Below are 23,670 nucleotides of genomic sequence, written 5' to 3' on the forward strand. Positions count from 1 at the left end.
AGCACAAACTGCTGAGAAGAAAATCAGTATACAGTAACATTGATGGCAATACAAACCGTTTGTTGATAGCTGCTCAAGTAAACCTGTATACCTGACTTAGTTGTAATTTAATTTATCAGATGTTAAGGTTAATTGATGTGGTTTATGTAAGTAATGTGTGCTAGTAACATGATTTACAGAAAGGTGCTACTTGACAGACTTAGCGTTACAAGGGAAACAACGTAAACCCTTAGTAAGAACCAAGAACTGTGTTGATGTTTGACACTCAGGTCGTAGGCTTATTACTTCGGTTGTGCAACAGCTGCTGACTGTGCTAAGTGTAACAGCTTGGTTGATTGGCTTTTTGGCCGTAATCGTCAAGTTTACACTCCTGCTGTTACGTGTGGGTTCATACAGCTTGTGCAGCTGCAGGTGTTTTGCTGTGATGCAGGTGTGAGAGCTTCCGTGGCTGCAGGTAGTATACTACGGTGAGACTTTGTCACAGCCCTGTTGATGTATCTCATCATGATTTAAGTGTAGTATATGCATTACCTGCTGACGCCATGCCAGTTAGGTATTCCACCTGAGAGTAAAGTACTAGTATCAGTTTTGCCCAGCCACTTTGTCTTTTGAGGGAGTTGCACGAAATCTGTTTAATAACATTGCTTATAATTAATACAAGTCATTAAGATGGTTGATATTTAGTTTAGCTCTATATCGTTATATTTGGATATTGTGAGTGCATAGTAATTAAAGGATAAAGTATTGATATACTTAAGCACGAAATTAAGCATTATGATTTATTGAAAGATAGCAAGGTAAGAGGAGTAGGATATGCATGTATGGGTAAGTTTGGGGTTAATGCAGTTTCAAACATACAGGTAATAATAACACTTTATGAATTTATGCTGATATAGGATGGAAGTGTCAGAGAGTACTTAAACAATGATTGGGATGATACAGCTATAAAGAGATCATCATAGCATGACTTATTTTTCATGGGAAAAACTGAACATCCAAACCTCGGTTATAGAATCATCTCTGTTATAGTGTCATCTCAAGTCCTATTGCATACATTTTTGACATTTGCATCCCTGTATCATCTCGCATTCATTAACTGTTTTCAATGACTTGTACCTGTCAGTTTTTTCATACGTATGTAATCTTTATCACTACTGAAGAAAAAATAACTAGACAAATTAAGAAGCTTCCCTTGCTACGTCTCACCTTCACCTGACTCCCAACTACTTGCCTCCTTACTGAGCACCAGCTTGTTATATAGAATTATACATGCTGTACATTATACAGGTATAAGATAAAGTGGGAGCAAAATGCACAGCTCTTTCATGTGAAATGCTTATTTGTGTTTGAACCAGCTTCTTACATGAAATGTTAGGATATCTCTGGAGAAATTAAGAAAAAACATGGACAGTCATACTTCAAGCACTTGCAGCATCTGTATTTCGTTGAATTTTTTATGACTGTGTATAGATTTGTTAGAGAAATAGGCAGTATTGTATATTTGATTTTCTTCATGTGGACATTTTTGCATTTGTATTGTTTTTTATGAAGTTTCTTGACCATCCAATTAGTCTTGATGATTCGAGGGAGATAGAAAAATGAGATATGATTTTTCAGATAAGGCACATTTGACTGAGTGTTATGACGGTACAGTTACAACAAAATTTCTCTGACAAATTCTTTGCAACATTGGGTGTCAAAACCTCAATTTTCTTTCTTGTAATGTTTCAGGAGTGAAAATGAAAAGAATATATAACTGCAAGCTTTTAAGATCTGTATGTTAATTAAAGGAACATATATGCAGTAAATATGTGTATTCTCATGAACATTGTATTTCTCCTAATAATCTGAGTGAACACCTATTTGCTGCAGCATAATAAATGATACTGTGTATGGTATTTGTATAAAGTAGTTTAACTTGTGCTTTAATTCTTCAGATATTTGAAGAAAAAAATATGTAAACCTTTAAAGACATTTTGAAGAATGAACGCATTGATAACAGTAACGTGTTTAACAGATACTTAGAGATGTTGAAAGATTTCCCTTTAATATCTTTTGTACAGTACCCTAAAATGAAAAAGTATGCACAAGGCAACACTGAAGTGTAAATATAAATTCATTGAAAGTAGAAAATATTTAATCCATTTATTTGAAAATGAAATTGACTTTTACAGTTTGAAGAATCATTAATTGTAAGTAATGAGACTGAAATTATAACAGTTTTATTTTCTTCAGGACTTCCTTGAAGCTGAGGACAATTGTAGTTTCATCATCAGCTTCCCATTAGAACAGCAAAATGTCAGATGGAATGTTACTACTGTCATGGGATAGCCACCATGCTACATTTTGTGATATCCTTTCAAGACTTCGGGAAAAGGTGGGTTTATTCCAAGTTTTAAAGATTTCACATTTAGCAGTGAAGCAGAGATGGCTTATGTGGTTATTGATACTCCAGTCATTAAAAGTATCAGGTTTGGATAAGTTGAGGAAGTCACTTGTGAGGAGTCTTGAATTTGGGTTCACTTTAGATTGTTGCAAAAAATGAGAAAAATTTGAAATTCATTCTGTAACAATTTCTGCTCTGACTTTCTAGTAGAAATACCAGTATGGGAAAAGAAAATGTTGGTTAAGGAAGAGGTGTATTGCTTTAGATGTTTATGGCCTTACAAAACAAAGATTTGGGATTTCAGAGAGTAATAAGTCTTTCTAACTATGCCTCTCTGTGTGTTTACAATTTATTTTCTGAAGGATCCCTTTTGCCACCATGATAACCACTACCTCTCCCATCCCATCAGTCACCTTCTATGGCACCATATCTACCATTTGTATCACTAAGTCTGCCACAGCCACCATACCTACTGTAGTCTCTCAACATCTTTGCCACCATCATCTTTACAACCATATACACCACTGTCTGTGCCATTGACACTGCACCCACCTATGCCCCCAACTCTCACCAGTACTGCCACCCACTTCACCTGAAATTATCATCCCAAAAATCAGGTTGAATTACACCACTGTTGATTTCAGTATGTATATGTATATATCATCAAACACTTTTGGCAGTATCTATGAACATAGGGACAGGATCCCAATATCTTTATGCTCATCTGTAGTTTATACATTTTCTTGAGGCATCTGTGAAGCAACTTATAATAAGAACCTTTCCATTTGCATTGATGAATTTAAAGACTAAGTTAGAGCAGGCTTACAATTGAATAAGCTGTTGAATTCCCCAGTTAAGCCACATGGATGGATCATAAGTCATTTTAGAATTCTAGACTCAGCCAACTATGATTTCCATGTGTATATTTGAGACTTTTTTGAGCTGTATGATGGTAGAAGTTGTCTCTGTTTATGCCCATCCCCTTCCTTTTTTCACAGGGGAGTTTCACAGATGTGACCTTGGCATGTGAAGGCAAGTTCTACCCTTTGCACAAGTTGGTTTTGTCAACGTGCAGTGAATATCTGGAAAACATTTTTGAAAAGACGCCTTGTAAACATCCTGTTATTGTTCTAAATGATATCAAATGCAGCGAACTGGAAGCATTATTAAGCTATATGTATGCTGGTGAAGTTAGTGTTCCCCAAAGCACTCTGTCATTGTTGATCAGGGCTGCAGAACTTTTACAAATTAAAGGTTTGGCTGTACCTGATACACCACCCTCAACAAGCAAGAAAAAAATACATGCCTGTAATCCTAGTCATGATGAAATAAGTCCACAAGCCAAACGACGGAGGTACGAAGAAAGCAACACTTCAAGCCAGAGAGAACAATCACAGGTCTTGGGTGGCTCCCTCCCTTCTGTAACTTCCCTGTGTGGTGAGAAGAAACAAACTTCAGAACATTCAAAAATTCTTACTGAAGGTTTAGAACAGGAGCAAGTGGATCAAGTTATTGATCATCTTCAAGCATCTGAGGGATCTTCTTTTAGTCAAATTGAGGTATGTTTATAAAATTTTCTTAAGCTTATAGAGGAATGTCTTTTATATTTATTTTGCAACTATCACTGGAGGATTGATGGGAAACAAAATATTTGAATATTTATGATCATATTTATATCCTGACAGAGTAATAGTGAATAGGTATGAAACTATGAAATTTTTTTTTTTTTTTCATACTATTCGCCATTTCCTGCATTAGTAAGGTAGCATTAAGAACAGAGGACTGGGCCTTTGAGGGAATATCCTCACCTGGCCCCCTTCTCTGTTCCTTTTGGAAAATTATTTCCAGCCCCCTGCTCCCTCCCTTTTAGTCGCCTTTTATGACATGCAGGGAATACATGGGAAGTATTCTTTCTCCCCTATCCACAGGGAATATTATTACTATTATATTACTCCAAGACCTCTCTCACTGAAAGGGCTGCTCTATTGCCAATTGTAGGGAACCTTGAGGTTTATGTTTCTCATAGTACTAAAGACCAGTAGGTTGATATGTGTCTTTATCCTAATCTCTTGTCATAACTTCCTCATGAATAATACATGTTTTCTTTTTGTAGGATGTGTATATTGAAACTGATATTAAGGAAGAAATGGTAGAAGACGTTGATAATACTAATACCATGAGAGTATCTGATCCTGAGTTGGATTATCAAAGTCATAGTTCCTCATGTAAGATGGAAGATGCCAGAGTTGGACCTGTTACCAAAGATGGCTGCTCTTTTCCAGTATCTGAAGATTATGGCAAACAACCCCTTGACCATCAGGAAATCCTGCCTCCCCCAACTAATGTACCTGATACTTCTGTCAGTTCTACAGAATTACAAGGGGTAAGTCCATAAAGGAATACCAGACAGAGCAGATTGAAATCTTATCAGGTTATTCAGTTCTTGAAGTAGAATTTTATTTTCTATCTTATCAGGTTATTCAGTTCTTGAAGTAGAATTTTATTTTCTGTGTTATAAGTGATATGTAAGCACTTGAAGTTCATATGACCCTGTAAAATGTTTGGGAGATGATTTGTTGGTTCATTTCTGCAGTATTGTTGTTGAAGGTTCAAGGAAAAGAGGTAGACTGAAAAAAAGTAGAGTGAATTTCTAGGGCTCAAGGTATTTCAGGTGAGGAAGACGGAAAGGATTTTTTTTTTCAATTTCTTGTGCATGATGAAAATCCAGGAAGGGGTTATAATGGTGTATAAGGGATGTCTGATCATTATCTTGTGGAGGCTAAGGTGAAGATTAGTATGGGTTTTCAGAAAAGAGGAGTGAATGTTGGGGTGAAGAAGGTGGTGAGAGTAAGTGAGCTTGGGAAGGAGACCTGTGTGGGGAAGTACCAGGAGAGACTGTGTACAGAATGGAAAAAGGTGAGAACAATGGAAGTAAGGGGAGTCGGGGAGGAATGGGATGTATTTAGGGAATCAGTGATGGATTGCGCAAAAGATGCTTGTGGCATGAGAAGAGTGGGAGGTGGGCTGTTTAGAAAGGGTAGTGTGTGGTGGGATGAAGAAGTAAGAGTATTAGTGAAAGAGAAGAGAGAGGCATTTGGACGATTTTTGCAGGGAAAAAATGCAATTGAGTGGGAGAAGTATAAAAGAAAGAGACAGGAGGTCAAGAGAAAGGTGCAAGAGGTGAAAAAAAGGGCAAATGAGAGTTGGGGTGAGAGACTATCAGTAAATTTTAGGGAGAATAAAAAGATGTTCTGGAAGGAGGTAAATAGGGTGCGTAAGACAAGGGAGCAAATGGGAACTTCAGTGAAGGGCGTAAATGGGGAGGTGATAACAAGTAGCGGTGATGTGAGAAGGAGATGGAATGAGTATTTTGAAGGTTTGTTGAATGTGTCTGATGACAGAGTGGCAGATATAGGGTGTTTTGGTCGAGGTGGTGTGCAAAGTGAGAGAGTTAGGGAAAATGATTTGGTAAACAGAGAAGAGGTAGTAAAAGCTTTGCGGAAGATGAAAGCCGGCAAGGCAGCAGGTTTGGATGGTATTGCAGTGGAATTTATTAAGAAAGGGGGTGACTGTATTGTTGACTGGTTGGTAAGGTTATTTAATGTATGTATGACTCATGGTGAGGTGCCTGAGGATTGGCGGAATGCGTGCATAGTGCCATTGTACAAAGGCAAAGGGGATAAGAGTGAGTGCTCAAATTACAGAGGTATAAGTTTGTTGAGTATTCCTGGTAAATTATATGGGAGGGTATTGATTGAGAGGGTGAAGGCATGTACAGAGCATCAGATTGGGGAAGAGCAGTGCGGTTTCAGAAGTGGTAGAGGATGTGTGGATCAGGTGTTTGCTTTGAAGAATGTATGTGAGAAATACTTAGAAAAGCAAATGGATTTGTATGTAGCATTTATGGATCTGGAGAAGGCATATGATAGAGTTGATAGAGATGCTCTGTGGAAGGTATTAAGAATATATGGTGTGGGAGGCAAGTTGTTAGAAGCAGTGAAAAGTTTTTATCGAGGATGTAAGGCATGTGTACGTGTAGGAAGAGAGGAAAGTGATTGGTTCTCAGTGAATGTAGGTTTGCGGCAGGGGTGTGTGATGTCTCCATGGTTGTTTAATTTGTTTATGGATGGGGTTGTAAAGGAGGTAAATGCAAGAGTCCTGGAAAGAGGGGCAAGTATGAAGTCTGTTGGGGATGAGAGAGCTTGGGAAGTGAGTCAATTGTTGTTCGCTGATGATACAGCGCTGGTGGCTGATTCATGTGAGAAACTGCAGAAGCTGGTGACTGAGTTTGGTAAAGTGTGTGGAAGAAGAAAGTTGAGAGTAAATGTGAATAAGAGCAAGGTTATTAGGTACAGTAGGGGTGAGGGTCAAGTCAATTGGGAGGTGAGTTTGAATGGAGAAAAACTGGAGGAAGTGAAGTGTTTTAGATATCTGGGAGTGGATCTGTCAGCGGATGGAACCATGGAAGCGGAAGTGGATCATAGGGTGGGGGAGGGGGCGAAAATTTTGGGAGCCTTGAAAAATGTGTGGAAGTCGAGAACATTATCTCGGAAAGCAAAAATGGGTATGTTTGAGGGAATAGTGGTTCCAACAATGCTGTATGGTTGCGAGGCGTGGGCTATGGATAGAGATGTGCGCAGGAGGATGGATGTGCTGGAAATGAGATGTTTGAGGACAATGTGTGGTGTGAGGTGGTTTGAGCGAGTAAGTAACGTAAGGGTAAGAGAGATGTGTGGAAATAAAAAGAGCGTGGTTGAGAGAGCAGAAGAGGGTGTTTTGAAATGGTTTGGGCACATGGAGAGAATGAGTGAGGAGAGATTGACCAAGAGGATATATGTGTCGGAGGTGGAGGGAACGAGGAGAAGAGGGAGACCAAATTGGAGGTGGAAAGATGGAGTGAAAAAGATTTTGTGTGATCGGGGCCTGAACATGCAGGAGGGTGAAAGGAGGGCAAGAAATAGAGTGAATTGGAGTCATGTGGTATACAGGGGTTGACGTGCTGTCAGTGGATTGAAGCAAGGCATGTGAAGCGTCTGGGGTAAACCATGGAAAGCTGTGTAGGTATGTATATTTGCGTGTGTGGACGTGTGTATGTACATGTGTATGGGGGGGGGGGGGGTTGGGCCATTTCTTTCGTCTGTTTCCTTGCGCTACCTCGCAAACGCGGGAGACAGCGACAAAGTATAAAAAAAAAAAAAAAAAAAATAAGCTGTAGATCATTTATCACAGTGCACATAAGTTGAAGAAGTAAGTGAATTAATTGAGATGTATGCAATTGATTTATCCTCTGTAAATGTGAATGGTGTTAAAGATAGTTGATAAGTTGATAGATGTGACAATGACAGATAGTTAATGAAGCTATTACTTTCATCTACTCTTGGTGCTACCTCATTATTATGGGAAACAGTGAACAAATATGAAAAGAAATTCATCATTGTTATTGATATACTCGTATCATCACTTTTTAAAAGTAGAAAGGGAAGAAGGATCAAAGCAGGGATTTTTCCTTAATGGCTCAGTTTTCCATTTCTAATGCTAACTCACAAAAGTGGAAAAAGGCAAGCTGTTATGAAAAAATGATGGTATGATTTTTATTTTTACACACTTTTTGGTCCACTGTTGAATTTGGATATTAGTGTTTGAAGTAAATACTCTGATATTGCCCATAGTTAAAGAATACAGGTTTTGTATGTGTATTCATGGTGTATGATTTTAAGCATGCACAGTCATAACTATAAAAAATTCTTTTCCAGTGGATGACAGAAGGAGCACTGGGAGAATTGTCAAGACTGGATGGGTACAGTGGGGCGGGAATCTTCGAGTCATCCTCTCCCATAATATCCCAGCAGGGAGCACCTCAGCAAGAGCAGCAGATGGTTAGTGTTGACACACCTTATATACTTTTTGTTCATACAGGGTTCCCACAGTTCAGGGAAGTCACTAAATTTCCAATTTTTCCAAAATAAGAGAAGACAGAATTTTGCAGTCAAGTGATAATTTAGATTTGAAAGGAAGAGGTCAGGGAAGAGCCATAGAATTTTGAAATTATGGTCAAGTACTTTTAAGTAACTAGGACCAATACACTGTGGCTAAGGCAGTTTCCTTTATATTGTTTTTAAGAAACAGAGAGTAAGTCTTCTGTAAGTGATATTGTATTATTTTTTTTTTCAGAGATATTATTTGACTAATGTTAAAACAAAAATGATGAGAAAAACCAAGTTTAACCCATTATGGTTAGAGGATGAAGAACTTTCCAAATGGGTGAGGAAAGACCCAAAATCAGAATTCAGAGCATGTTGCATCTTGTGTGGAGTGAATATTGAGTTGTCAAATATGGGAAAGAGATCCCTTTCCAGTCATTCTCAAGGAAAAAAACACCAGCTGAAAGTTGACCATTTCTTTAAGGTAAATAGAGAAATACAGTCTTTGCCCTAGTTTGGGTCAAACCAAGACCACCTGGTGAACATCATGGAACAGAAGTGAAAAGTAATGGTTAAGTTGTTGCATTCCCACCACTAAAAGAAAAACAGGAATCAGCACTATCAGGCACTCAGTTGCTTGTGTTGTGTTGAATGATCAGGTACTAACCTCAGTGATTATGTGGGCCATGGAAATTGTAATCAGTCATTATTTAAGTTCATCAAGTGCTAAGATTGTTAAGCTATCCCTGCACATTTTTTCATAGAAAACTGATAAATTTGTGTGTGGATCAGCTTAATATTCCTTCCTTGTCTTATTTTGGTCTTGTCAGGTGTTTCATAAAAGAATTGCTAAGGAAAGGCCAGAAACTATGAACGATATTTGTTGGTTTATCTGATGAATTGCTGAATAGTGTTGCCAGAGGAGCAGTTGGACTTGCTTCTGTGTTTTGGGGACAGGAGAAATAAAAAAGTTGTAATAGTACTTTGATGTAGAATCTCTTGGACATGCTAGATCAATTAGTTTTGCCCACTTCAAAATTTGGCCTCATAAAATCAACACAGAAAACATGATGTAGGTGGAGATAGCACCAACTGGAAGTTTTAGATGCCTTGTCCAAGGATCAGGAAGAATTTGACCACAACATTCCAAGTGTTGCTGATGTTAGTTGTTGTGCATAGGTGATTTGAGTATGATGAAAGTAAGACAGAAAGGGCACTACTTGTTTTGCTCTCTCTGTTATTTCTGAATAGAAATCAAATTTGGGCTGGCACTTACTTTAAAGATACTTCATATGACAGACTCATTTAAAGTTCAAAGTGTGTTTGTATTTGTATAATCAAAAAATCACTTAACAGGTTGTACACAATGATTCATGTTGTTTTAATGGTTGTGTCAGTGTGTCCATGAAAGTTTTATTATTTTTGCTATGGTCAGAGAAGAATTATCTTTTGGTTGGAAAAAAGGTCTGGAAATTTTGAATTGGCATTTCTGTGGGAACCCTATTATATAGGAAGCCTTACCATAGGATTTGGATTCCATGCTACCTAAACTTGTATGTCCTTATTGCACTTTTTAAGTTATATGTGTACATTATTTTTTGTGTGTCTTTGGCAAAGGGGCTTATTATGGTTTTAACTCTCCTGTCTATTGTCACTGGAAATTTCTCTATTAGTCTGTACTCTCAGTATGTGCTCAGTCTTCATGCCAACATCTTGGTTTTTGCTTAAACTTTGCAGGAGCAGCCTTTATTACTGATAATCAGAGTGCATCTTAACTTCCTCATGGATAAATTTTTTGCTTGGAACCTACTTATTTGCAAAAGTGCATATGTTTATCTACATCTGAAGTATAAAAGATGGTCCTTAGAATGTCTAAATCCTCAAAGAAAATCATACTTGGTAATTTTGGGGGTCATGAGTAATGTCATTCACATCACCTGTGTGGATGTTTGTTTAGGAATTTATTCTAAGTCACAGTAGTGGGTATTCTGTGTGCTATTAGGTATGAAAATGAAAGTACATTGGCACACATGTAATCAATGTGTGTAAGTTTGTAGTGTTTAGTATATATATGTTTTTAATACTGTTAGGGAAGGGAATGTGTTCATCTTAGTTTTCTCACTTCTGACAACAGATCTGACTTTTGCTCCCAGCAGAAAGATAATAGCAACTCAAATGACTGTGTAACGTGTACCCTGTGTTAATCAAAATAAATCTTTGTCTTTTAAAAGCTGTTTAGAAATCTCTGCATGACAGTTTAGAATAAACCAGTTGGAGGTGTTTTATGTTTGTGTGATGTAAATATGTGATTCCCCCACATTTATGAATGTGTAATTTTTCCTGTTAGCTGAGGCCCTAATTAAGGCCATCCCATTAATGCTATACACACACACACACACACATATATACTGTTAATGGATTGAACCAGGGTGTGTGAGGCATTTGGGATAAGCTATGGAAAGGTTTGTGGGGCCTGGATGTGGAAAGGGAGCTGTGGTTTTGGTGCTTTACACATGACAGCTAGAGACTGAGTGTGAACGAATGTGGCCTTTTTGTCTGTCCCTGGCGCTGCCTTGTTAGGGGAGGGGTTGGTATTTCGTGTGTGGCGGGGTAGCAATGAAAATGGATGAAGGCAGCAAGTATGGATATGTACGTGTATATATGTATATGTCCGTGTACGTATATGTTAAAATGTATGTGTGTGGTGGGGTGGTGACAGGAATGGATGAAGGCAGCAAGTATGGATATGTGTATACATGTAGATGTCTGTGTATGTGTATGTGTGTATACGTTGAAGTGTATAGGTACATATGTATGCGTGTGTGGGCGTTAATGTATATTCATGTGTTTGTGGGTGGGTTGGGCCATTCCTCGTCTGTTTCCTTGCACTACCTCGCAAACGTGGGAGATGGCAGTTAAGTATAATATATATGATGATATATATATAGGTATGATGATCACACTTGTCCGTTATGATAGTATGAAGGTATAATCATGCTTCAGAAGGAGTTCATGCAATTTATTTACATGAAATTTATCTATACATGTGGCACGACATGTTTTGTGGAGACATTCCACCTTATCAGGTGCCAGTACTTAACAAAGTTATTTGGATCCCAAAATCACATTTGGTTCCCGCCATACAACACCAGTCTTTCTAGGCCAAGCACTGTCTGCTTTGTCTGGTTGTAACCCTTGCAAGGGAGAGTGATTAAGGGGGGGTCAGGTGGCAGGGGCTGACCTGGGTAGCTGGGTGTGTCTCGAGCAACTTTTTTTAAGTTAGAAAAGTGTGAGGGGGAGGGAGTTTTGGAATTAAATAATCAAGATATGGAAACAGCTTAAGCTATATAAGGCCGATGTATGTGTTGAAGGAGTGCACAGAAACACTTGCTAGACCTGTTCAAATACTGTTCTTTAGGATACTAGAGAAGGGGATAATTTCAAAGATTTTGGTAGGGAGCAAATGTCTTGGATATATTTGATATAGGAAACTGAGAAATTATGCTAAATTACATGCTTGTCAGGTTGACTAGTGTGGTTTGTAAAACACTGCAAAAGATAATCAGAAAACAAGTGAATGACTTCCTACAAAGGAAACCTTACTAAATGGGAGACAAGAAGGTCCAGTGGAAAGAAGTTGTTTAACAACCTTTTGAGACTAATATGATAGTGAGCTCAGTCTTAGAAAATAGAGATGTATGGGTAGACTGCATTTTTAGAATGCCTGAAATCCTTTGACATGATTACCCTTCAGATTTTGATGAAGAAGCTTGATCTTCAGGCAGGAATAAGGAGCAACTCCTGTAGTGGATTGAGGATAACATATGTAAAAAGGAACAAAGGACACTTATTCTTGCATGAAATGGGCTGATGTTATAATTGGAGTGCTGTTAGGCTTGGTCATGGGCCCACTGCCATCCTTGATATAAGTGAGTGACTTGTCTGAAGGACTAGACTCAGCTAAACTTGTTTGCAGATGATACGGAAGTCATGAGAGAATTAAGAAGTAAAATCTTTGCATCTTTTACAAGGGTAGCGGGACAAACTGCAAAGTTGGTGTGATAAGTGGTAATGAGAATAGGACGTGAGAAGAGAAGACCTGTTTGAATACTATATAATGAAAAATGAGGGATAGATATGTTAAAAAGATCTAGGAATTGACATTGTACCTGCTCTGTTGCTAGAGGTGTACATCTAGAGCACAAAGAAAGAAGTAAACTATCTGCTGGGAAATATTGGAATTGCATTCAAAAATGTTTGGTAAATTTTCACAGCATTTATTAGACCAAAGCTGGATTATAACTCTTAGATCTGGTCACTTAAAGGCTAAATAGCTGTCCACCTTGGAGGACAGAAGAAAGAGGGGTGACCTGATAACAGCCTTTAAGTTCCTGAATCAGCTGGATGATCCGGATAGTAAACATTTCTTACAAGATGTAGTACCAGAGTTACTAGAAGCCATGACTGGAAGGTGAGGAAGGGGCTGGTAAAGAAGTAATGGTTTAGTATAAGGGTAGTGGATGGCTGGAATAGTCTAAGCAAGAAGACTGTGAATGCCAGCGCTAACAGAGATTGAAAAAATCTAGATGGTATAGAAATTGAGACTGGACCACATGGGTGTAAACTCTCTCCCAGTAATGTACATTCAGGTAATTACATACACTCACCTTACTCAGGTGATAAACAAATGTACATATATTTTCATTCCTATAAATGCATACCATGATACTTGTGTGAATACTAGTGATAAATAACAGACATTACCTCTTCCTTTTAGGAAATTCTTTAATTGGAATAAACTGATGTGAATAAGAGTTTTATTAATTTTTTTCTTAAAGTCCAGGTGAACCTGTACCAATTCAGTAAATTTTCTAAGATTGAACACTTGAGTTGGGGACTAACATTTTCATTTGTCCTTAATAGTATATTCAAAGAAAGAATGAATAAAGACTTGGGATTCTAAGGAGAAAATAAGGAATAGTTCACTTTGGATATTGTAAATTTTAAGTAACAGTACTCATATGAACTTTTTTGTATTATTATGTTGCAAGAGCATTAGACACAATATAATCCCATGGATTAAGTGATTGAAATTCACCTGAATTTAGTGAAGAAGTCAAGTTTATCGCCGCCATCAACCAACAGATGGATCTCTTTGGAGGATCACTTATCTCAAAAAGCCGTGGAGGCTACAACCGATGGTCCCCTGAGGAGCGGCTGCAAATTGCCAAGGCTTGTATGAAGCTGGGTCCCTCTAGAGCTGCAAGGGAGCTGTCACAGAAGTTAAACAGGAAGTTAAGCGAGTCAACAGTGAGAAACATACTTAAACAGTACCGTAGTATGATGAAGAGAGGGCAGCTAAAAGACAACTCCTCAGGCCTCCCTACAGCTCGCACTGGCCGTCCCCGTCTACATCAAGATTTAGAAGAGAGTAATTTTACCTAGGTACAGTTTAACTTAATATTCTTGAGTTTTGATTCCAGATTCAGAAACCTTTTTTTTTTTTTAGTGAATATAAAAACTATGTTGGATTTGCTTTTGACTAATTTTTTTTAAAATGCATACTTACATTTATTCTCATGGCAGAGTTCTTGTACCTATATTTCCCATATTTCTCTATTTCATAGGAGTCCAATAGATTTATTTTTGAAAAGAAAAAAAATCCTCTTATGTTCACAATTTTTTACTTAGTCACTGTCATTATGCAGAAGCCTTTTTTCCATACCATATCGCTAGAGAGACCAAGTCGCCCATTTTTCAAGCACATTATGTCTTGTCATGTCTTGGGTGTTCACAATCATACATAAAGTGCATTACCAGTATTACTTTGTCTTCAGTGCTTCGTGTCATGTGTCAAAAACATTATTAGCATTTCACTATGTCTTGAGTGTAGCCTAAGTTCTCATCATGTTCAAAGCATGTGTAACTTTTCTTCGTCATGTGCACATCATTTTGTCATGTCTTGAATGCAGTGTCAGTGTTTTTCTTTGTTCTGAGTGCATTGTGAATTTTTAAAAATTTTTTTGTGCTTTGCATCTCATTTTACAATGAGTTTTGAATATCTTATGTCATAAGTGTATTGTAAATGCTAGTCTTGTTAAAAGAAACAGAATAGAAAGAGAGGAAGGAAGGGCTGTGAACTTGGGTGATGTGGCAGGGTTTGCAGAATTGAGAAAGTAAGGGAGAACAAGCGTGGTAGAGGAGCAGGCACCTTAGGCACAAAGCTCCTTAGGTACAAGGCTAGGTGGACACCTTAGGCAAAAGAGCAGGCTCCTTAGGCACATTGATGGGCATATGAGGCACAGGGTTGGGCATATGAAGCATGGGTGGGTATATAAGGCATGGGGGGCAGGGGAAATGGAGGACCACAGGCACATGGACTGGCAACTGAAGCAAGGAAGTCGGCACCTAGGGCATTAAAATATATAAGTACCTTCTTGTTCTCCTAATATAGTAGTATTTTGTGCAAGGATTGAAGAGCACTGGCAGATCAAACCATGTATTTGGAATGCCAAACACGCAACAGTGTCATATATATTCAACCATATATGAAGTCCTGTTTGTTGAGAGACCTTTCAGCATACAGGAAAAGTGCAATATTCTCTTTTCTGATCACATTGTCTCCCTCTATAATAAGAATAATATATCCCAAAATATTATTAAAGTGATCATCAAGAAAAGGCAATTGTAGAGTTATATTCTTGCATATTTAGATATGGGAGAGTGTTCTGAGATATTTCCATGGGTTTAAGAAGCGATCCTCCCTTGTCAAGGTAACTGTATTATAAGGGAGACCAGTTATACAGCATATTGTGTTACTGTTAGGGCCCCATGTCACAGAATTAAGAACCACTTACAGGTATCCCTTGTACAGTAGTGAGGGTGTGTTCAAAAACAACTTCATTACTTTGGAAACAGTTAACTTATAAACATAACTTCTCATGGTTAAAATTATTGTTTTGGCATCAGGCAATATTGACCATAACTTTTGACAAAATTTAGGTATCAATTTTTTTTTTACAGATATACTTTATATACTTTATGCACCTTATGATTTATAGAACAGAAACAAAAGTTATGCACAAAATATAGAAAATTAAGCTAACTAAAATAAAACTGGCTGCAAGGTGACAGTAGTCTGTTGAGGCTTAGATGCTCAGAGCTCTTACCATGTTTTAGGTGCTTGTAAGTGATGGGTTGAAGGTAAGGAAAGGGGCATTTTCAGGTTCATTTTAAGTGATTGGTTAGATTTTATTTGGACTCGAGCAAAAATGTTATGTGACTGATTGTCATCTTGTTTGTTTAAGTGGAACCTGGCTAGTTGAAGGGAGATGTTGTTCTGCAGTCTTTCAGCTCTGCACTTTGTCAGCAGTTCTCTATAGTCTCACATGACCTGGTTGAGTTTAAGAGAGGACTCATTGCTTCTCTCAAAGGTTTGATCATTTTTGTATAACATTTGTATAGCTTGTTGAATATAATAGTAATTTCTTTTCACTGCTTATATGATGTAATTAAGCATCTTTTGTTTTTTTTCTTGAGCATTGCACACTATAGTTTTTCGTTTTTTCTTTGAATCACCAGATGCTTTACAAGCATGTTTACACATGGAAAAGACACAGTACACTGATGTCTTGGCTGAATGTAAATACAGACTGGCAATAGTTTAGTTTGTGAGCATCCAATGGGCTCTGCCATCTATAGGTGCATGGGAAATTTAGATTAATGCTCACTAATTTGTTAAGTTTTTTGTTAACTTACAAAAAAAGTGGGATCAGTAAAGATCTCACCAACATGAGGCTGATTAACTAATTGGTGAAACCTGTGGTTAGAAATACCTGTCCAATACGTCAGATTTTTTCATGATGTTATGACCTATAGTGATTCTTGCACACTTAGATATGCTGTCAGCATACTACCATGTGGTGTTTGTGTGTATTTTTCAGAGGCTCTCTTGGTTTGCTAAAGTATGTCTTTGTTCTGAGTCTTGAAAGCTTTGAGTTTGGTGTGGATAAAAGTTACTGAGAAGCAGTGAAATAGGTCTTTAAAGAGAGGAAAATATGAAAGCAGAAGTAGCAGCTTGAGTGTTTAGCTTTGGGTTAGAATTAGAGTAAGCCAAGAATTTATGTTGCTTGAAATGTTTTTTTTGTACAGAGTAATGGGGTGCTGAAAATGGTTATAGCATACAAAGAAAGTATTTTTGCACAAAGTTTCAAAAGTAAGTCCATAACATGAGAATAGGTTTTAAGAGTGCAAACAGGTTAGGAAATAATGAAAAAATTGCTATAGCTAGGAGAGTGGAATGAGTGAAGAATGAGATAAATAGAAAGGAGTTAAGCATTATGAAAGGATTGTCAGTAAAAGAAACTAGTACTGAAGTGGTATGAATAAGATGGAATAATTTACATGGGGAGAAAAGCAAGAAGAGTTTGTTAGTAAGACAAGTGGGAACAGATTTTAAAGACTTAAGGTAAGGTAGATGGACTGAGTAATGCAGCATATGATGATAAGAAAGTATCTTTCTGGATCCTGTTAAGTTTGGAGAGCATGAGTATATTAGGATATGCAGGTGAACAAGTCAATTTTATGTTTGTTTGTCTATTGACAATTGAACACATCAGTTTTACTTGTTTTCCTCATGAAATATAAACCACTTGTCTTTTGATAACTAATTTTTGTTATCAACATTACTGCTGAGGAGATTCCTTATCGATTGATTGAGTCAAAAATGTTATCATAGCTCATGCATTTACGGACTCTCATACATTATTTGCGAAAGCTGGGTACTTAATAATGTGAATGAAATTCATTTTGAATTGTCTAAAACACAGGTTATGGCAGTCAGTTTCTTAACTGGGGTTCATCTTTTGTGAATGAATGGCATAGCTTCAAAAAAGGGGTCCAAAGGAATCATGTACAAATTAATGGATAGTTAATTGCACTTATTTTAAAGGTGAAATATATTTTTTGACTAAGGAGAAGATTTGCATTGTATTTAGTTAGTCTTTTCTATTATTATTTTTCTATGAACATTTCATTTTTTAGTTGGTCCTAGTATTTCTGACAAAAAAGAAGTTTAATGAAAAGTATTAATGTCAGCTTTTGTCTCTTTTGATGGGTTTAGTGGGAGGCACCTTGAAAATTTTATCAAATGTCCAGAGAATGGCTTTTCAGCATTGTTGTTTACTTTCACCCAAGTTTATAATGATGAATAAGAGAGACATACCCTACAGGTGAAGCTGAACACTAATGGCCAGAGGACTGGAGTTGAAGACAAGAAGAATAGCACATCCACATGCAAGAAAGTCGAGTTACCCTATTACTCCTATGTCACTCCTGAACCCTCTTTGCTGTTCAGGCATATTATTGCTCGTAATGGAGAGGGCTTATTTTCATGCAAACACTGTCCTTATCAGTGTGCAAGTGAAAAGAACTTAAAATTACATCAACGGACTCATAGTAACTTCAAATTTCATTGTTGTCCACACTGCCAGTACCGGTCTGCAAAAAAATATAACCTTCAGATTCATATACGTTCTCACACCGGGGAGAAGCCATTTTCTTGTCCACATTGCCCATTTAGGTCTACCAATAGAAGTGATCTTAGAAAGCATATATATACACACAGAGTCTAGAAACCTGCTTACATTAGGTTGAAGGATTTATGTATTAAAGGTACTGTAATGTGTTCAAAATGCTTCACCTTATGTACAAAAAAATTTGAGCAGTACATGATTTATGTGGCATTAAAAGGATGTATAGCACTCCTATTTTTTTCAGTGATAGAGCAGAATACAGAGCCCGTACGTGTATAATGTTCAAAATCACCAGGGTCCTTTTTTTTAATGAGAATCTTTTTCAACTTGGACTGTAGAAATAAGTACAAATAAATGTACTTCCTTTTTTAATTGTTTGTAAAGATTTTTTTTATTAATATTTTCATTTTTATGATCACTGTTTATATTCTTTAATTAAAAGGGCACATATATGTAGTTGAAAAAAGTATCTTTATATGTAATGATGCATATATATGTACTCAAGTATACAGTTGCATATAAAACATCTAGAAATTGTTTTCAAACCACATCTGGCAAACATCATATTGTGGTTTTTCTATTTATTGAAGGTTTACTTTGTCTTGTAATATTCATTACATACCAAAGGATTATATAAAACTTTCTACATGCATAAAAGTGTTCCAATTCATCATTTCTTTTGTATCATAACTCATTTGAGGTAGTTAACCTTCCTTTACTTTGGCCTCACACTTCACACCATGGTGCATTATCACTGAAGGTGTGTATTTGATTAAAGTTAGTCTAACTTTTTATTTGCTATTGAAGGCTCCCTTATATATGAACATGTCAGTTTTCAGTTTACTGACTGCCTTTTTTTTGCATTGAAGATTTAAAACCAAGGTTGGGAATAATTTGATCTGGATCTGTCATGTTGAAAAGAATGCATCCTTTATATACAAACTAAAAAAATTTTGCTTTTAGAATTTTTCATTTATTATTTTCATCACTTTTGTGGTAAACATATATGTATATACACTTTGGATATATACAATTATGAATAATTGAACAGGTTATTTTTTGATGTTTAGTGCATAATAAAATATAGAAAATGGAAGAACTGAGCTTTCTTTAACTTTATCATGTTTCCATGCTTAGATAATTTTTTTTCACCTGAAGGATCTGGGTTGACCTGTTGCTTTTACTCAGATTACTTCACACAGGTCTTGTCTCTACTATGTCTGAAGATCTGCACATATGAAAAAAAATGATTACTTGATCTTTCCATATGAGCACATGCCCACTTACAAGGACCAGTCTCACTGACGAGTGTGGTTTGTAAGGTTCTGAGAAAGAGAGTTAGAAAGCAAATGGATGACTTTCTACAAAGAAAAAATCATCTAAGTGACAGATAGCACGTTTTAAATGGAGCCTTCTCCAAATGGGTTTAGGTGACCAGTGGAGTGCCACAGGGTTCTATTCTAAGACCACTCTTCTTGATCTATGCAAATGACTTTCCTGAAGGAAAGGACTCCAACCTGGATTTGTTTGCAAATGATGCAAAGGTCATGGGGATGGTGAAAAGAGAGGAGGATTGCATCATCTTACAAGGGGACTTAGACTCCAAAGCTGGTCTGATACGTGGTTGATGAAATTAAATCCGAGCTCATGTAAAGTAATGAGGATCTGACGGAGTGAAAGAAAGCCTTATCATATAGCAGGAAATAAGCTTTAGGAGTGGACATCATCCCTAACCTGTTTCCAGAGTCCCACATTAGGAGAACAGTTAAGGTGACAAACTGTATGCTGGAAAATTATATGTGGATAAGAAAATATGTTTCTCAAGATTGATCACTGCATCTAAAGAAGCACAAAGAACTAATAGAGAAAAGCAACAAAAATGGCACCAGAATTAAAAGAACCAAGTTACAGGAAAGGGCTAGAGGCTTTAAATTTGCCCAGCTTAGAAGAGAGCGATGGGGTGATATGACCATAACTCATTTTCTTTCTTTCTTAAACAGATTAGTGATGTAGATGGTAAACAGTTCTATAAAATATTTAGGAATAAGACAACTAGAGGACATAACATGAAGTGAAGCAAAAGTTTTTTTTATAAAAGATATAAAAAAAAGTACTTCTTTAGTACAAGAGTGGTGGATGAGTGGAATAAAATGACTGTAGACATGGTGCAGTGTTGAGCTACCAGATGATTCCTGGGCTGAGACTCTTACGAGAGCAGATTAAACAACTTAAATCTATTCAACTTAGAAAAGAGAAAGCTAAGGTTGATTTGATGCAAGTTTTCAAAATTATCAAAGGTATTGATAACCTTGATCTATCAAGTTATTTAAGACTTGATTGTCCTGTATTCATTTGCAATTTGCATTGGCTAACATTTTACCTCAAACGAGGTGAAGTACTTTTTCTTCAAAAAGACTGTTAATGTATGGAACGATTTGCCAATCAAAGTGGTTGATAGCAGAACTATAGATACATTTAGGAATAGGCTTGATAGCTATTTTGCTTCACTTCCATAACTTGCATATCATTGCCTCCTTAGCCACATTAGACAATTTGCAGGTTATTCTCACTCTCTATATCTTCTGACTATTTCCTCACTAATCTTCGAGTTTCTGATTATCACAAACTGCCTCGAATTTCAACTTTAGAATTCAAACACATAGTTCAATTGTTAAATTTCTCCTCACAGTCTGGATTGTTTTTCTCAGTAGACTTTATTTTTTACTTTTTATTAATGACTATTATTTCATTACTTATTTTCAATATTTTCTTTTACCAGAGTATTCATTGTACTGGAGACAGTATGCCAAAAGTAAAACTATTTTCACATCAGTTGTCTTTTGTTATACTTGTCCCCAGATTCCTTCATGCTTATAACTTTTTTATTCCATTATTATTTTTGTATCATCTATGTGCAAAACCATATTCATCTTCCTCATTCTGTTTTTTGTTATACAATAATTTTTACTGATGGTCTTAACTTGTCACCACTCACTTAGTGTTTATATTAAAAAGCTAAGGCACTGAAACAGATCCATCTTTTACATGAGACTCCTAACCTTTAACCCCCTGTCCAGCCAGAGACAGTTGCATTTCATGGCATGTATAACACATATGGGTAGTTTTTACCCTAAACCTGTCCTGTTATTTTTATAATGCTGTTTCATTGCTTGTTAGCTATGTTTCCATACTGCATATGCTTAAAACATTCCAAATCTTCCCATTTAAAACTGTCACAGTTCTTTTCTTTACCAGCATTTAAGCTACCATGTCTATAGTGATGATGTAACTGACATAGATACATCTTTCCAGAAATCCTCCTTTTTCAGCTCTGCACTAATTGCAATATTTCTAATAACTTATTTCTCCACATTACTATACATCCTTCCCACTCAGCTTTATTGGATTACATATCCTGTGGTATCTACATTAATTCTTCAAGCTTTTCCTGTCTACAATGATGCTCTCAGTCTTTCAAATCATGTATGTTTATCTAATAATTTGTGATTTAGGCAACTTAATGATTCATTCAGAGGTAACTACATGGTAATTAGCTTGGATTCTTATTATAAGTCATATGTAAGACTGCTATCTCTTACAGGTGAATGTGAGTGATCAGTGGACAGATGTAAAGGGAGCCTGGGTACCATGGGAGAACACAAGTGCTGTAAAGAAAATCTTCGAGTGTCCTGTATGTTCCCAGAGCTTTGCTAGCAGTTCTCCATTGCTAGTACATATTCGAAAACACAGCAAGAAGCCATTTATGTGCCCGTACTGTCCAAAAAGTTTTACATACAATTCAATCCTCAAAGTTCACCTTCGTACTCATACAGGAGAGAAACCATTCTCCTGCCCGCACTGTAATTACAGAAGTACTCAGAGTGGTGCATTGAAGACTCACATGCGTATTCATTCTAGGGAAAGTCCATATTTCTGCTCTCATTGTTCTTTTAATTCTACTAAATTTAGCGATCTCAAAAGACATATAGCTGAACATCATGTATAGCTGTAGCTTTAATTACCTTAGTATGAATTTTCTTAATGGACCTGAAAGAGCTTAGTCATATAATTTATTGTCAGTGCTTTTTGTGTGGTATAAGATATTAGAAGAGGATCAGTTTTTCAGTGTACTTGAAGTAAAGGAACTTTTTGATGAAAAGAGCTTTAAAAAAGGAATTTAAAATTCAAGAATAATGTATTATATGATAACACCATTGGGAAGCAATGAGAGGATGGAAAAAGATATGGGTTGAAAACCCAAAGGATGTTAAAGAAATGCAATTTGGAGTGGAGGAGTGGTTTAGAATAATATCAAGTACTAAGACATGAAAATGAAAGGGTATTTTGAAATGAAAAAGAAAGACTGTGGAAATGATATGAAATAATGGAATATCAAGTATTGTAAGGAATAAGATATCGGAATTTAACAAAGTGGAGGAGCACAAAGGGTATATTCCATTTAGAGCTGCAATTTAAAAATATGGAACAATGTATGTAAAAATTTGTTTCCTACTCAGCTGCTCTTACTGCCCCAGTGAGGTAGCATCAGGAACAAATGCTTGTCGGCTTCACTAACACACTTTCACTCTGTAGTTGCCGTGTATTTATTGAAACAGAAATGTATTTTCCACAGCCAATATCCACAGACTATTCTTTTGGTTAACCTTGATCAGTTCAAATGCTCTGGTTTAGCCCAGTGATAACTCATAACCCCCCACATGCTGCGTTGATCCACTTCAGTCCATCCCATGCATGAGGTCCTGATATCCCAAACCCTTCTCCACTCCCATCTTTCAATCTTTTTAGTCTTCCCATCTCCTTTAGTCACTCCATTTCTATGTATATCTTCTCAGTCAATCTTTCTTCACTCAGCCTCTCCCATGTGCAAACTATTTCAGCACACCCTGGTCATTTTTCTCAATCAGACTACTAACTACCACACTTCTCACCTACATTGGTCAACCTGTATTACACCATATATCACCTTGCACCTTTAATTTCCATTTTGTGCAACCTCTTCCTTTTTCTTGTGTTGAAGACCCAAGACACAACCATGTATTACTGCCAAGACTGCTATACCTGCACAGATAACCACCTTTTGTCTTAACAGACACTATCCTCTCCTTCCATATGCTTCTTACTGCACCCAGGATCTAAACCCACCCCCCCCTCCCACTCTCTGCCATCATATCCATATCCATATCCAGATACTTAAAGCACTCCATTTCGTCCAGGTTCTCCCCATAGAAATTTTTGCTCAAATTATCCTCTCTTATCTTCTTGTTGTACATCATTACCTTCCATTTGTTCACATTTTCCTTTCACAAAGTTTTCCAAACTCTGACACCAGCTTTTGGAGTTTTTCCCTTGGGTCTATCACCAGGGCTGTACCATTTGCAAATATCTCTACATCACCTTGCATACTGTGCCTATCCCTTCTTCAAAGACTTGCATTTACCTCAATCACCACCCTGTCCAATTATGTCAAATATTCATCCTTCCATAAGATCTCTGTCAAATCAGTCATATGCTTTCTCCACATCAATACAATTCACTCTCATTCTCAATGTTTCTTTTACACTTATTCTTCAAAGCAAACACTTGCTTAACATGGCGTCTACTTCTGATATCACGTTTTTCCTCTCCAGTCAGATTTTCTGTGCGTCACCATTCTCCCATACATCCTACCACGTATACTCAACAGACTTATACTTTCATAATATCAGCATTCCCATTCCCCCCAAGCCTTTACATACAGTGTCTACAAAAATCACTGTCTGCCCCCATATATTTTGAAGGACAACACTCGGCTAAGATTTATTGTTGGACA

General features: G+C 36.9%; 1 protein-coding gene across 14 annotated transcripts; it reads left to right on the top strand.

Moving 5' to 3' along the window:
* Nucleotides 1-22,485, top strand: LOC139747484 (uncharacterized). 14 transcript variants are annotated; one of them, XM_071659952.1, is made up of 7 exons: nucleotides 30-85; nucleotides 2,236-2,377; nucleotides 3,385-3,945; nucleotides 4,500-4,769; nucleotides 8,140-8,262; nucleotides 13,453-13,752; nucleotides 21,442-22,485. In XM_071659952.1, the coding sequence occupies exons 2-6, from the start codon at nucleotides 2,297-2,299 to the stop codon at nucleotides 13,750-13,752; spliced, it is 1,335 nt and encodes a 444-aa protein (XP_071516053.1). In that variant the 5' UTR covers nucleotides 30-85; nucleotides 2,236-2,296; the 3' UTR covers nucleotides 21,442-22,485. The 14 variants fall into 14 exon arrangements, with proteins under 14 accessions (XP_071515969.1, XP_071515979.1, XP_071516022.1 ...); XM_071659944.1 differs by lacking the exon at nucleotides 30-85 and adding an exon at nucleotides 239-467 and having other exon boundaries at nucleotides 21,442-21,567; XM_071659936.1 differs by lacking the exons at nucleotides 30-85; nucleotides 21,442-22,485 and adding exons at nucleotides 239-467; nucleotides 17,538-17,675.
* The last annotated feature ends 1,185 nt before the right edge of the window (nucleotides 22,486-23,670 follow it).

The sequence above is a fragment of the Panulirus ornatus genome, chromosome 5, assembly GCF_036320965.1.
Source record: "Panulirus ornatus isolate Po-2019 chromosome 5, ASM3632096v1, whole genome shotgun sequence".
NCBI lineage: Eukaryota > Metazoa > Arthropoda > Malacostraca > Decapoda > Palinuridae > Panulirus > Panulirus ornatus.

Coding starts and splice junctions, on each gene's coding strand:
- LOC139747484 (XM_071659868.1), top strand. CDS start 2,297: ATGTCAGATGGAATGTTACTACTGTCATGGGATAGCCACCATGCTACA. Junction 3,946..4,499: donor CTTCTTTTAGTCAAATTGAG/GTATGTTTATAA, acceptor TTCTTTTTGTAG/GATGTGTATATTGAAACTGA. Junction 8,263..21,441: donor CTCAGCAAGAGCAGCAGATG/GTTAGTGTTGAC, acceptor TATCTCTTACAG/GTGAATGTGAGTGATCAGTG.